This window comes from Chrysochloris asiatica, unplaced genomic scaffold (genome assembly GCF_000296735.1).
Source record: "Chrysochloris asiatica unplaced genomic scaffold, ChrAsi1.0 scaffold00384, whole genome shotgun sequence".
In the NCBI taxonomy this organism is placed as follows: domain Eukaryota; kingdom Metazoa; phylum Chordata; class Mammalia; order Afrosoricida; family Chrysochloridae; genus Chrysochloris; species Chrysochloris asiatica.
Window position 1 is genome coordinate 1,292,427 of NW_006408902.1, and position 15,893 is coordinate 1,308,319.

Below are 15,893 nucleotides of genomic sequence, written 5' to 3' on the forward strand. Positions count from 1 at the left end.
CATTTCATATATTTGGCCTTTTGTCAAAGATCAGTTGCCTGTATGTGGATGAATTTACCTCTGGGTTCTCAATTATGTTCCATTGTTTTATGTATCTTTTGTTGTACCAGTGCCAGACTGTTTTGACCACTGTGGCTGTATGGTAAATTTTGAATTCAGGGAATGAGAGGCCTATTTTGTTCTCTTAAGCAGTCCTTTGCTTATCCAAAGTCTCTTTCCTCACCATATAAAGTTCATGGGCATTTTTTCCCATCTCTTAAAAGAAGGATGTTGGACTCTGCATTGAGATTGCATTATATCGATAGATTGATTTGGAAAGTATTGGCATTTTCACAATGTTAAGCCTTCTTATCCATGAGCATTGTATATTCTTCCATTGAAAAACAAAAAAAACAAAAAAAACTTTTGTCTTTTGGTAATACTGTTTTGTAGTTTTTTTTTGGGTAGGTCTTTTGTTTTTCTAGTTAGATTTATTCCTAAGCATTTCATCCATTGGGTGGCTATTGTAAATGGTATTGTTTTCCTATTTTCCTTTTCAGGTCTGTCTTAATTAATATAGAGGAATCTAGGTGATTTTTGTATATTGATCTTATACCCCACCACTTTGCTGAATCCTTCTATATTCCAATAATTGTCTTGCCGAGTCTTTGGGGTTTTCTATATATAAGATCCTATCTGTGTTGGAGGAAGTGCAGCCAAAGTGCTCCTTGGAGGCCAGGATGGCCAAACTTCGACTCTCATACTTTGGACATATTGTCAGGAGGGACCAGTCGCTGGAGAAGGATATCATATTTGGTAAGGTGGAGGGTCAGAGAAAAAGAGGAAGACCCCCAGCGAGATGGATTGGCAAAGTGGCAGCATCACTGGGCTCAAGTGTGGCAACAATTGTGAGGTTGGCCCAGGATGGGGCAGTGTTTTGTTTTGTTGTGCATAGGGTTGCTATGAGTTGGTACTGACTCAATGGCACCTAACAACAACACCAACATCTGCAAATAGAGCTTTATCATTTCATTGCTGAATTGGATGCCTTACTTTCCCTATCTTGTCTTATAGCTTTGGCTAAGAATTCCAGCACAGTATTGAACAGGAATGGTGATAAAGGGCATCCTTGTCTAGTTCCTGTGCACAACGGGAATGCTTTCAATGCCTCTCCATTGAGATTAATTATGCTGAGGAATTTCCCTTCAATTACTATTTTGTTGAGTGTTATGCTCACTTCATAAAATGTATTTCAAAGTTTTCCATCCTTTTCTATATTCTGGAAATAGTTTCAGTAACATTGGCGTCAGCTCTTCCCTGAATGTTTGGTAAAATTCAAATAAAACCAACTATGCCTGGACTGTTTTGGCTGGAAGTTTTTGATGACCTGATCAGTTTCTTCTTTTGTTGTAGGTTTGTTCAATTTTTCTACTTCACTCTGTGTTAATTTAGGTAGGTCATGTTTTCCTAAAAAATGTATCCATTTCCTCTAGATTTTCAAATTTGTTGGAGTATACCTCTCTATAGTTTTCTATCATTATCTTTATTATTTCCGTTGATTCTGTTGTGACATCACCCATATGGTTTCTTATGAGTGCTATTTGTATCTTCTTCCTCTTTTCTTCTGTCAGTTTTGCCAATGGTTTCTCAATGTTATAATCCTTTCAAAGAAACCACATTTTTTTCTTGTTCATTCTTTCAACTGTTTTTCTGTTTTCTATTTCATTTATTTCTGCTCTAATCTTTATTATTTCTTTTCTTTTGGTCCTGTAATTTCCCTCTATTGGTCTGTTTCTAATTGTTGTAGATGCTGTGTTAATGTGTTAATTTTGGTTCATTCTTCTTTTTGGATGTGTGTTTATTGCAATAAATTGTCCTCTCAGCACCACTTTTGCCGAGTCCCAAAGGTTTTGGTATGTTGTGTTTTCATTCTCATTTGTTTCTAGGAATTCCTTTTTTAATTTGTTCTTTACCCAATAGCTTTTAAGTAAGCTCTTATTCAGTTTCCATATATTTGATTTTATTTCCTTTATCTTCCTATTGTTGATTTCCAATTTTATAGCACTATAATCTGAAAAGATGGTTTCTAGCATTTTGATGTTGTTCAACTTATCGAGACTTGCTTTGTGGGCTAAAACATGGTTTATTCTGGAGAATGTTTCCTGTGCACTAGAAAAGGATATGTATTGTACTTTTATTGGGTTGAATGCTTTGTACAAATCTAGAAGGTTAAGTTGATTGTGTTGTTTAGTTACACTCTGTCTTTGTTGAGTTTCTTTCTGGATGTTCTGTTCTTTTTCTAAAATGATGTATTAAAATCTCCCAATATTATTGTAGAGTTCTCTATTTGAATAAGTATGGTGAAAGAATATAGCCCTACTGCACACCCTTCCTGATTTTAAGTCATTCACTGTCCCTTTGTTTTGTGCAAATGATTGCCTCTTGGTCTGGGTAAAGTTCCTCATGAGCACAACATCTGTCTGGTATTCTCTGCCTTCAGCCAAGAGCCATCTAATGTCTCCAGTGATATCTTTCATTCAACATGCACCTGAATCTGGCTTGAACCTCTGGCAGATGCAGCCATTTAAAAATTATGTTTACTAAAATTCTTGTTGCATGTGATATTAATATTGTCTGAGGATTTCCACATTCTGTTGGGTCACCTCTCTTTGAAACTGGCACATTCCAATAGTTGACCAGGTAGCTGTCTTCCAGATTTCTTTGTATAGATGAGTGAGTACCTTAAGTCCTGCATCAGTTTGTTGAAAATTTTCCATTTGTGTTCCATCAATTCTTGGAACTTTGTTCATTGCCAATGCCTGCAGTGCACCTTGGACTTCTTCCTTCAGTACCATTGGCTCTTAATCATATGCTACCTCCTAAAGTGGTTGAACATAGACCAATTTTTTTAGGCACAATGACTCTCTGTATTCATTCCATTTTCCTTTGATGTTTTCCTCATCATTCAATACTTAGCCCTAGATTCCCTCAATTTTTCAATTCAAGGCTTGAATGTTTCCTAAGTTATTTCAGCTTGAGAAATGCTGAGCGTGTTCATCCCTTTTGGTTTTCTAAATCCAGGTCTTTATCTACTTGAGCTGCCTTTTGAAATATTTTGTTCAGTTATTTTACCTCCTCATTTCTTCCATTTGCTTTAGCATCTCTATGCTGGGAAGCAAGTTTCAAAGTCTCTTCTGACACTCACATGGTCTTTTTCTTCTTTCTTGTCTTCTTAATAGTGAACTTTGGTTTTCTTCCTGTATGATGTTCTTGATGTCATTCCAGAACTCTTCTGGTCTTTGGTCATTAGTGTCTAATACATCAAATCTGTTTTTGAGATCATCTCTATTCATGTAGGGTATGTTCAAGGTTCTATTTTGACTCTCATGGACTAGTGTGAATTGTCTTCAGCTTCAGCCTGAATTGTATATTGATGGATTGTTCCACAGTCTGCCCATGGCCTAGTTTTGGCTGGTGATATGAGCTTTTTTTATCATCTCTTAATCAAATAAATTTTCTTTTATTTCTGTGTATTCTATCTTGTGAGGTCCATATGTATATTCATTTTTTATGTTGTTTAAAAAGTATTTGTCATGAACAAGTCTTTGGTCTTGCAAAATTGTATCATGTGATCTCCACCATCATTTCACCCACCAAGACCATATTTTCCAACTACTGATGTTTCCCCTTTGTTTTCAGCCTTTGCATTCCAATCACCAGGAATCATCAATACATCTGATCAATTTCAGACTGAATCAATTTCAATTTCATCATCATGTCTTTAGTATTTGGTGCATAAATTTGAATAATAGTGGTATAACTGTCTGCCTTGTAGGTGTATGGATATTGTCCTGTCACAGACAGCATTATACTTTCAAGATAGACCTTGAAATGTGCTTTTTGATGATGAATGCAATGGCATTCCTCTTCAGTATGGCATTCCCAGTATACTAAATCTTGTGATGTGATTGTCAAATCCAAAATGGCCAATACCAGTCCATTTCAGCTCACTAATGCCTAGGATATCATTCTTTCTAGCTTCCATTTCATTTTTGACAACTTCCAATTTTCCTAGATTCATACTTTGTACATTCAATGTTCAGATTATAAATGAATGTTTAGTTGTTTCTCTACATTTTGAGTTGTGCCTCATTAGCAAATGAAGGTTGCAAAAGCTTTACACCCTTCACATTAACATGGTCAACTCTACTTTGAGGTGACAGCTCTTCTCTAGTTGTATTTTGAGTGACTTCCAAACTGAGGGGCTCATCTTCCAGCACTATATCTGACAGTATTCTGGTGATATTCATCATGTTTCAATAATCAATATTCTGATGCTACCTCACAGTGTTCCACTGCTATTCATCAGGGTTTCAGTGGCTAAACATGTGGAAGTAATCTGCTTCTCCTTCCTCCTAATCTGTTTTAGTCTGGAAGCTCAGCTGAAACCTCTCCATCATGGGTGATTTTTAAAACATTGGTGGCATAGCTTCCAGCATCACAACACACAAGCCACAATAGTCTAACAAACTGACAGACAGACGGTGACTACCTTCACTACTCTCTGTGAAAATTTAAAAGATCTGAATACAAGTTTGGTTATTTAAACAAAATATCCTGAGCTGTTGTGGGGAAAGAGGAAGAAATCGTCTAATAACCTTGTGAGGTCAGAGCCCCCATAGAAAAGTTTATTGCTAAGTCCTAATCATATGTATTACCATTAAAAGTGTAGCCCAGTAAATTAAAATAAAACTGTGGTGGGAAAAATTGGTTAAGAACACAGCTGTAATTCAGAAATAGCTTTATTTTGATTAATACATGCAAATGATTAATCTAAACTAATGAAGTTCATAATAGAGACGTGTGCACATAAGGATGTTGAGAGACACACATTTAGCAAATACTGACATTTGGGCCTGCACATTCAGCTTCCAAGCAATGGCTCTGTTCCCACTTTACATTTGGAGCTGGCATTTCAATCTATAAACATGAAGCTTCTGTAGGTACAGGAGTTAATTCTACCTTTAGTAACAGAGTCTCCAACTCTATGCTGTGCAGAAAGGGACAAAATCAAGTTGAAAGGTGTACAAGAGATAACAAAATTATCACTAGGAACATATTGCAAATAACTATTTAAAAAATAAAAAATCAACAGAAGTGGAAGGGTTGATACCCAAATCATTCTAGCATGCAAAAGGAGATCATACCTGATAGGGAATAGCCTTGGAAAACAGCTGGGCTAATCAGGGATTTGGACCAGTCAATCATTAGTAAGGGCCTGGCATTACCCCAATAGCGGAATGGACCAAGCAGGTTATCCCCATCACTGGGGTTTTTGTCATCATTTCCACTTGGTTCTGGTCTGGGAAAGTCGATAATGCTCCCTGAAAAGATAAATCAAGCCAGTGGATTACACTGAAAATAATCCGTAATAATTTTATTAAATTATCAAAGATTTTAATGATATGAATAACTATATCTATTATTAGTGGATACCGTATATCTAAAATAGTATCTTAAAAGGAATAATATTTAAGAGATGTACTTTGCTAGCATACAGTTACTAGAAAAATTGCATGTTCTTTTCTTCATTCATTCATTTATTCAACAAATATGGATTTTGGTCTACTAAGCCCTAAGTCTATTTAGAACCTGGAGTTACAGTAGTGAGTCCCATAACAGAGTTCCTGCTATCTGGAATTTAGTAGGCAAGAGGATTGAAAATAAACAAGAAAATACTTTAAGAAATAATCTGAAATCACGTAATATAGTAAGTATCATGAAGATGAATACAATGTACCAGAATTGGAAAGGGATGGTCAGAGGCCCTTTCTGAAGACAGTTTCTTAGTAGAGACTTAAGTGAGTTCTTTGAAAGTCTGGAGGAAGAAAGTTCCAGGTTGGGTAAAAAGACAATGTTGTGGGGATGCTCTTCTGTTTTGTGACTAGGGTTATAAGGGGAGAATGGTAAACAGTGAGGCTAGAGGAATCACCAGGGGCTAATGTTGGGCCACAGTTCTTGGTGCTTACCCTAAATGTTAAGGAAAGCTCTTGGAGGATTGTTGGAGAGTGACAATCTATTAGGTTCCCAAATGATTCTGGCTGTTGTGTGGTGAAATAACTTAAGGGTTTACAGGCAAAGACGGAGAAAGCCTTCCTGAAGAGATCATCACTGAATCAGCCCTGAAAGGAGGAAGGTCACCAAGTAGCCCAGTTGGGAAGAATGTGAAGGAGTCATTCTCAGCCAAGGAACCCATGAATCAAGTCATGGAAGAGGGAGAGTACCCACCTTTGGGCACAGGGTATAGGAAATCTAGGAGCATGTAAGCTAGGAATATAAATTTGAGTCAAGTTGTATCATGAGCAGAAGTTTTTTCCTTTGATTCTAGGGAGATGTCAATGGGCTTGATGGAAGACATGGAAGGCATATAAGTCTGGGTTTCAGAAAAGAGGGTGAGAGACAGATAGGTGTTATGAAAAATAAGGGGTTAAGGAAAGAGGTAACATCAAAATCACAGTCACCTGGTTGTCTTCCTTTTGAGGGTATTGCTTCTTGTATATCACCATAGTAGGTTTCAAAATCTATGTGAAAGGGCAAAATCATTATGTTTCATTTAAAACATAGAATCTACTGAAATTAATACTGACTCTCTTGATAGACCCAAACCCTGATCAATTTCTAAAATTCAGAAATTACTTTCTAGATTATAAAATGTCCTCCAATAGTTTATCACTTTATCATCATAACTAATGTGAGAGGCAGGTGTTACTGGCCCATATGTCAAGAAAGAGCTAGAGTTCCAAGTTGTTGTTGTTAAATGCTGTCGAGTCGACTCCGACCCATAGCGACCCTGTATAGGGTTTCCAAGGAGCAGCTAGTGAGCTTGAATCACCGGCCTTGCAGTTCAAACAGCTTTGCAGTCTGACGCATTAGCCCACAGCGCCACGCCAGAGTTCTGTAGGTGTGTAGTTTTCTAAAATAGCTGTGCTAATATGTGATAGGGTCACACACTGCAGGCCCAACATTCTTTTCTGTATTAAGTATGTTTTGCACTGTTCTTTTAGAGAACACAATTGACTCTTTTTTCCTTTGAGGAGAGAAACAAAACATAAGAGCCTTGTGCTCCAAATGCGACATTTTTGTCTGCTCAGCACTGCCTCCCAAAGGCAACTCCTGTCTACAAGCTAACCTCAGGAGGGAACCTTGAGTACAGTGGCATTTGCAGGGCACACAGGGCAAAGTAATCACTGTTGCTTAAGTAGGCAGTGCAATCTCATGAAGTCATTAGGTCAGGGATGTTGTTATTGTCAAGTGCCATCAAACTGGTTCTGATTCATAGTAACCCTATATAAGGTTTCTGAGAGTGGCTGGTGGGTTTGAAGTGTCAACCTTGTTGTTACAAGTCCAGCACTTGTCCTACAGTGATACACCAGGGCTCAGAGATAGCAAGGGAAAAGAACAGCTGAACTTTCCTTACTGATAATGAACTTTTCTGTTGGTTTTTTAAGCACAGGAATAGTTTCAGTTCAACCTAAAAACCAAAGACTAATGGTAAAGTGCTGTAGGTTGGCAGTTCAAACCTACCAGCTTCTCCTTGGAAACCCTATAAAGGCTCGCTATGAGTTGGAACTGACTCAATAGCACTTAACAACAACAACAACAACAATACAATGAGCCACCTGATTATTAGGGAAAGACAAAGGTACATTTGAGATCTCACTTTATTCTTAAAACCCACTGGAGTGGATAACATTATTTTCCAAGTTTGGAGATAAGGAAACGAAGACTCAGACTTGGATATTTTAGCACAAACCTGGCGCTCTCCAATTTAAAGGCTTATGTTTAACTGGTTTCATAATTAAACCACCACAACTATTCTTTCCAATGGAAATGTTGGTGGACAGATAAAAGGGACAACATGCAAAGACTGGTGTTTACCAGAGAAGTTCTGTGGGGGCAAACTTCCTGATGGAGGTCTCGCTTCCAACAACCCTGGTTCTGGAGACAGTGTTGTTTCCTCAGGACCATCCTCTTGATCTGAAGCATCAGCAACAGCAGCAGAAACCTGGTGGACACCCACTGCAGACTCTTGGGAGTGGCTTCCCACACCTGAAGAGGCAGACCGGCCACTGTGCTTCTGCAGCGGCTCCCAGGAGAATGACGCAGTTGGTACACCTGGATCAGCTGTGTTTGCCTCCACTAACAGTGGGTTTGAATCTGAGAACTTCAAAACGGCACCAAATCTCAAAGAGTCCAGCAGTTCTACTGCTCTACAGAAAGGAACTTAAACAAATATTTAACAGTATTAAAAGTTTGGACCAAAAAAAAAAAAAAAAGTGTCATTTGATATTTTCAGCAAAATAGCAAACTAGGCAGACAAGCCACCCATATTCTCTACAAAGACAATCAGAGAGACGAAGTGAAATAGATATGGATGATAATCCTGGAATCCTGAGTTTCAAAGGAAACTGTAGAGCAATAAACCAAATACTGACTAGGAGAAGTCCCTAAAAGAAAACAGCAAATGAGGATCTACACAGAGTAGTGAATTGCCAGCAGGGCTCCACGTAACATGGCCATTACGAATGTTTCTCCTTATCTCCCCCACACTCCCAGTGACTAGAAGTGTGTCCATCCCCAATCTCCACCCACTCAGTGGCCAGTGACACCCCCCACAAACATGCCACCCACCCCTGGCTGAGGTCAGAAGCACATCCTTATGAGTACAGCATTATGTATGTACATGCCACCTGTGACTTTGGAAACATGTGCTCTACACCTCTTTGGGCTACCAGAATGTGCCATCCAGGACTGCATATTCTGCCTCTACTTGTCTTCCTAAGCAGCAGAAAAACCTTCCCAAACTGGGTCCTCTACTCTCAGCCAGTTCTCAGGCAGGCTGAACTGGTATCCAAGATCTTGACCCATCCCTCACAGCACCCTAGGCCAGCAGAGCATGCTAACCCTGATTGTATGCTCTACCCCCAACTCCTCCTCAACCAGCAGAAGCATCAATCAGGTTTCCTAATCCCTGCTTTCTCACTCTCTTTTTATTTTTTGTCTTCTCTTTCCTTTATTTTTCTCACTTTTCTTTCTCTTCCCTCTTCTTTTTTTCTTCCTTTCCTCTCTTTTTCATTGTATCTTTCCCCCTCCTGTTTAAAAATGATTTTAGATTTCTTTTTCCTCCTTTTAAAATTTGAGTTTTATTTCTCGTTTTTTTTTTTAATTGCTTTTTGTTTTACTTTTTCCTTCTTGTGTTTTGTTACACACAGCAGAAGACATCAACCATGTCCAGACTACCCAGCCATACCAACATCTCCTGCAACACCATCCACTAAGCAAGTACCACGACCCACTCCTGAACCACCCAGTCAGTGAAAGATGGAGGCCAACACCAGCCTAGCCCACCCTCAACTGCTCCATTTGAACAGAGAACAGAAAACTATGCACACACTCCCATTCTCCATCGTACACACCAGGAGACAGGAGGTAAGCACCTAAGTACTGCCAAGCTAGCAAGCAGAGTAGCACATATACACTGCTACAGTGTCTGTTAGTTTGGCAGTATATAAGTGCTTACCACCTGTCTCCTGGTGTATCAAAGCAAAATAAAGTTTAAAAAGCCTGGGTGAAACATTCCAACATTCAATATAAATTAAATACAAAAACACCACCACCACAATGTCCTGGAGACAACAGATAACCTCAGTTCAAACAAAGAAACCAGAGAGGGTGGGCTCAAACAAGTGACTGAAATGCAGAGACAGAAAACAAGCCTATACATGAAAAATCATCGGAACTGCCTGATGAAAGAATTCAAAATTTATATTTACGTATCCTCAATGAATTGAGGCAAATGTTGAAAAAAAGACAGACAAAATCAAGGAAAACACCGGCAAAATTCTAGACTAATTCAAGAAATCATGTGACCACATAAAAGCAACAAACAAAATTCAGAAGAATAATAGTAAGATTTCAGAAATAGATAACACACTGAAAGAGCAAAGGAGCAGAACTGAGTCAATGGGAGGAAATAATTAGCAAACTTGTAGACAAATTGCTCAATACTAATTGAAAGTGCCATAGCTGCCAAAAGAACAAACGGATCTGTGTTGGAAGATGTACAGCCAGAGTGCTCCTTGGAGGCCAGGATGGCCAAACTTCGCCTCTCATACTTTGGACATATTGTCAAGAGGGACCAGTCACTGGAAAAGGATATCACGTTTGGTAAGGTGAAGGGTCAGAGAGAAAGAGGAAGACCCCCAGTGATATGGATTGGCAAAGTGGCAGCATCGGTGGACTTAAGCGTGGCAACAATTGTGAGGTTGGCCCAGGATCGGGCAGTGTTTCGTTCTCTTGTGCATAGGGTCGCTATGAGTCGGTACCAACTCAATGGCACCTAACAACAACAACAACAATCTGCTTGAAGAACAATCAGAAAAAAGAACAGGGATAAAATGAAGAAAGCCAAAAAAGTATGAAAGACATAATCAAAAGCAATAACTTATGTGTGATCAGAGTTCCAGAGCTGGAAATCACAGTGAAATTTTCAAAGATGTCTTGGTATAAAATGTCCCTGTTATCATGAGAGATAATTAGATATGCATTCAGGACACTCAACATAGTCCGAATAGGACAGACCCCCAGAGGAAAACTCCCAGACATAATCATAATCAAACTTTCTAATACTGAAGACAAAGGAAAAATCTTGAAAGGAACTAGGAAAAAATGAAAATTTACCTGCAAAGGAAAATTATTAAGACTGAGCTCTGATTTTGTGTCATAAATCATACAAACAAGGCTGCAAGGGAATGAAACATATAAAACTCTGAAAGAAAAAAATTCCAAGAATTATATACCCAGCGAAACTGTCCCTCAAATACAATGGCAAAAGCAGGGCATTTCCAGATAAACAAAAATTAAAGGAATTTGTAAAAACCAAACCAACCTTACAAGAAATACTAAAGGGCGTTCTCAAGGCAGAGACCTAATAATGGTAGACAATATACTGAGATTAAATACATGATAACACCACCCAGAAGGCAACCTAGTTATACAAGTGTCCAAAGAAAACAAACCTGCAAAACTGAATATAGAGAACGAGATGTCAATTTGTAAATGGAGAGAATTTCAAAGTAAAAAGAGTGAATAAAAAGTATAGTTACAGAAGTTCCAAATGGACAGAAAGAGAACTTTAAGATAAAACAAACAATTAATTAATTACCTTAAAAAATTAACAGACTTCATCAAAATGAAAAAAGGAAAATCATAGATTTAGTGAACCCTAAAACAATAGCAATGAACAACAATGGTAAGAAAATTCACACAAAAGAACTTAACTCAGTGGAACAAAGAAATTAGCAGCACCGCACACACAAGAAAATGGCCACAATAAATTCATGCTTATCCATAGTTACAATGAATATATATTGGATAAATGCATTCATAAAGAGAGAGTGCTGTTATTAAGTGCTGTCGAGTCGGTTCCAACCCATAGCGACCCTAAACAAGGTTTCCAAGGCTGTAAATCTTTATGGGAGTAGAAAGCCTCATCTTTCTCCTGCGGGGCAGCTGGTAGTTTCGAACTGCTGACCTTGTGGTTCACAGCCTGATTCATAACCACTACACTACCAGAGTAACAGAATGGATAAGAAAGCATGACCCATCAATAATATGCTGTCAACAAGAGAAGCACCTTAGACATAAAGACAAAAATAGGCTAAAAATCAAAGAATGGGAAAATTTATGTCAAGCAAAGGAAAATCAAAAAAGAAGAGGCATGGCAAAATTAATTTCTGATCACATAGACTTTAAGGCAAAACCATCATAAGAGACAGGAAGGGACCTTTTATAATAATGAAAGAAACAATCACACATTAGGACATACCATAATAAATATCTACATAGCCAACGAAAGAGCCCCAAACTACATATATTAAACTGAATTCAAAAGCAAAGCAGACTACTTCACAATAATACACTTACTGGTGCTGTTAGGTGCCCTGAGTCAGTTCTGACTTAACACAACCCTATACACAACAGAACAAAACACTGCCTAGTCCTGTGCCATCCTCACAAGTGTCATGCTTGAGTTCATTGTTGTTATTAATCCATCTCGTTGGGGGGTCTTCCTCTTTTTTCGCTCACCCTCTGCTTTACCAAGCATGCTATGCATTTCCAGGGACTGGTTCCTCCTGAGAACATGTCAGATGTCTAAGAGATAAAGTCTCACCATCCTGGTTTTTTAAGGAGCATTCTGGTTGTTTTTTTCCAACACAGATTTGTTTGGTTTTCTGGCAGTTCATGGTACTTTCAGTGTTCGTCTCCAACATCTTAACTCAAATGCATCAATTCTCCTACTGTGGCACCACTGGATAAGCACTGTATTGCAAACCACAAGGTCAGCGGTTCAAATCCACCAGCTGCACAACAGAAATAACAACTACCACCTTATTCACTGTTCGATTTTCGCCTACATTTGAAATTACAGTGGCATGGGTCAGCCACACATTAGTTCTCAAACTGACATCTTTGCTCTTGAACACTTTAAAGTGTTCTTGTGCAGCAGATTTGCCTAATGCAATACATTATTTGATTTCTTGGCTGCTCCTTCCATGAATGTAGACTGTGGATCTCTGATCTGTGAAGTCTCTGACTTCAATTTTTTCTCCATTTATCATAGTTTATTTGTTTACTTTAATTCTTTACATCAATACTAAAGGTTGTGGTCTTTGACCTTCATTAGCATTTTAATTCCTCTTTGCTCCCCAAGCAAAGTGCTATCATCTGCATATCACAGATTTTTAATGATTCTTCCTCCAATCCTGATGCAGTGCTCTTCATATAATCCAGCTTCTCCATCTGATGCGAGCAATGATATCCCTCATTCAACGACTTTTCTTAATCCTGAATTTCAACATCTCCCTGTGAATGTACTGTTGCAGCCATTTTTAAATAGTCTTCAGCAAACTTTTACTTGCATATGATATTAACATTGTTTGATGATTTGTATACTCCATTGGGTCACCTCTCTTTGGACTAGGCACAGATATGGATCTCTTCCAATCAGCTGACCATGTAGCTGTCTTCCAAATCTCTTGCCATAGATGAGTGAGTGCCTCCAGTGCTTCATCAGATTGTTGAAATCTTTCCATTTGTATTGCATCAATTCCTGGAGTCTGGTTTTTGCAATGCCTGCAGAGCAGCTTACACTTCTTTCAATGCCATCAGTTCTTGAGTGGTTGAATGTTGACCACTTGTTTTGGTACACTGCCTCTGTGTATGGAATCCTGGTATGGGGCTGTAGGCTCAGCACTGGACTGCTAACCACGAGGTTGGTAGTCCAAACCCACCAGCTGCTCCTTGGAAACACCATACAGGGACTCTATGAGTCAGAAGTGACTCAATGGCAGTTAACAACCTCTCCACCTTCTTTTCATGCTTTCTGCATCATTCAATAATTTGCCCATAGGATCTCTAAATATTGCAAAAGTCAATTTTTAATTGAGTTTTTTCAGCTTGAGAAATACTGAATAGGTTCTTCCCTTTTGGTTTTCTAACTCCAGGTCTTTGCACATTTTATTATGAATCTGACTCTGTCTTATTGAGCTGACCTTAATTTTCTGTTCAGGTCTTTAACTTCCTCGTTTCTTCTATTCACTTTAGCATGTCTACACTAGAAAACAAATTTCAGAGTTTCTTCTGATATCCATTTTGGTCTTTTCTTTCTTTTATGTCTTTTCAATGACCTCCTGTTTCCTTCCTGTATGCTATTCTTGATATCATCCCATAACTCTTCTGGTCTTCAATCTTTAGTGTTTAATGCATCAAATTTGTTCTTCAAATGATCTCTAAATTCAGGTGGGGTATGTTCAAGGTCATATTTTGGCTCTCATGTACTTGTTTTAATTTTCATCAGCTGCATCCAGAACTTGCATATGAGCAGACTGTTCCACAGCCTGCCCCAGGCCTTGTTTTGGCTGATGATATGAAGTTTTTCCACCATTTTTTCTCACAGATGAAGTCAATTTGCTTCTTGTGTATCCCATCTGCTGAGGTCCATATGAATAGTCACCTTTAACGTTGTTTAAAAAAGGTATTTACAGTGAATACGTTGTTAGTCTTGCAATATTCTATCATGTGATCTCCACTATCATTTCTATCACCAAGGTCATATTTTCCAACTACTGATGCTTCTTTTTTTCCCCACCCTTTGCATTCCAATCACCAGTAATTTTCATTGCATCTTTATTGCATGTTTGATCAATTTCAGACTGAAGAAGTTGGTAGAATTCTTCAATTTCATCATCACCGTCTTTAATGGTTGGTGTATAAATTTGAATAATAGTGGTATTAACCAGTCTTCCTTATAGGCGTATGGATATTATTCTACTGTTGCCACGCTTCAGTCCATTGATGCTGTCACTTGGCCAATCCATCTCATTGAGGGTCTTCCTCTTTTTCTCTGACCCTCCACCTTACCAAACCTGATATCCCTTTCCAATGACTGGTCCCTCCTGACAATATGTCCGAAGTATGAGAGACGAAGTTTGGCCATCTTGGCCTCCAGGGAGCACTCTGACTACACGTCTTCCAAAATGGATCTATTGATTCTTTTGGCAGCCCATGGCACTTTCAGTATTCTCCTCCAACACCATAACTCAAAAGCATCAATTCTTCTATGGTCTTCCTTATTCACTGTCCACCTTTCACATGCATATGAGGTTAATGAAAATACCATGGCTTGGGTCAGGCACACCTTAGTCCTCAAGCTGACATCTTTGCTCTTCAACACTTTAAAAAGGTCTTAGGCAGCAGATTTGCCTAATGCAATACGTCGTTTGATCTCTTGACTGCAGCTTCCATGAGTGTTGATAGTTGATCCAAAAAGAATGAAATCCTGGACAACTTCAATCTTTTCTCCGCTGATAAGAATGTTGTTTATTGGTCCAGTGGTGGGGACTTTTGTTTTCTTGACATTGAGATGTAGTCCATACCAAAGGCTGTGCTCTTTGATCTTCATCAGTAAATGTTTTAAGTCCTCTTCACTTTCAGCAAGCAAGGTTGTATCATCTGCATATCACAGGTTGTTAATGAGTCTTCCTCCAATCCTGATGCCACATTTTCTTCATAGAACCCAGCTTCTCGTATTATTTGCTCAGCATATGGGTTGAATAATTATGGTGAAAGAATACAACCTTGTCGCACACCTTTCTTAATTTTAAACCATTCAGTGTTCCCATGTTCTGTTCGAACAACTGCCTCTTGGTCCAGGTACAAATTCCTCATGAGCACAATTAAGTGTTCCAGAATACTCATACTTCGCAATGTTGTCCATAGCTTGTCATGATCCACACAATTGAAATCCTTTGTATAGTCAATAAAGCACAGGTAAACATCTTTCTGATATTCTCTGCTTTCAGCCAAGATCCATCGGACATCAGCAATGATATCCCTTGTTCCACGACCTCTTCTGAATCCGGCTTGAACCTGTGGAAGTTTTCTGTCAATGTATGTTTGCAGCTGTTTCTGTATTACCTTTAGTAAAACTTTACTCGCATGGGATACAAAAGAGATTGTCCGATGATTTCCGCATTCCGTTGGGTCACCTTTCTTTAGAATGGGCACAAATGTGGATCTCTTCCAATCATTTGGGCAGATAGTTGTCTTCCAAATTTCTTGGCAGAGATAAGTGAGTGCCTCTTGTGCCACCTCACTTTCTTGAAAGATTTCAAGTTGTATGCCATTAATTCCTGGTGCCTTGTTCTTTGTCAATTCCTTCAATGCACCTTGGACTTCCTCCTTCACTATCATTGAATATTGATCATATGCTACATCTTGAAATGGTTGAACATTAACCATTTCCTTTTGGTACAGTGACTCTGTGTATTCCTTCCATCTTCTCTTGATGCTTT

The 15,893-nt window shown here is 38.6% G+C and overlaps 1 protein-coding gene across 1 annotated transcript in view; it reads right to left on the reverse strand.

The window, feature by feature from the left end:
* PKD1L1 (polycystic kidney disease 1 like 1) overlaps positions 1–15,893 on the reverse strand; it is a 270,006-nt gene that overhangs the window by 197,938 nt on the left and 56,175 nt on the right. Inside the window, exons 11-12 of the mRNA XM_006876506.1 lie at positions 6,501–6,560; positions 5,187–5,363 (exon numbers count right to left, since the gene is read on the reverse strand). Coding sequence (XP_006876568.1) covers positions 5,187–5,363; positions 6,501–6,560 — 237 coding nt within the window. The remainder of the gene's footprint in view (positions 1–5,186; positions 5,364–6,500; positions 6,561–15,893) is intronic.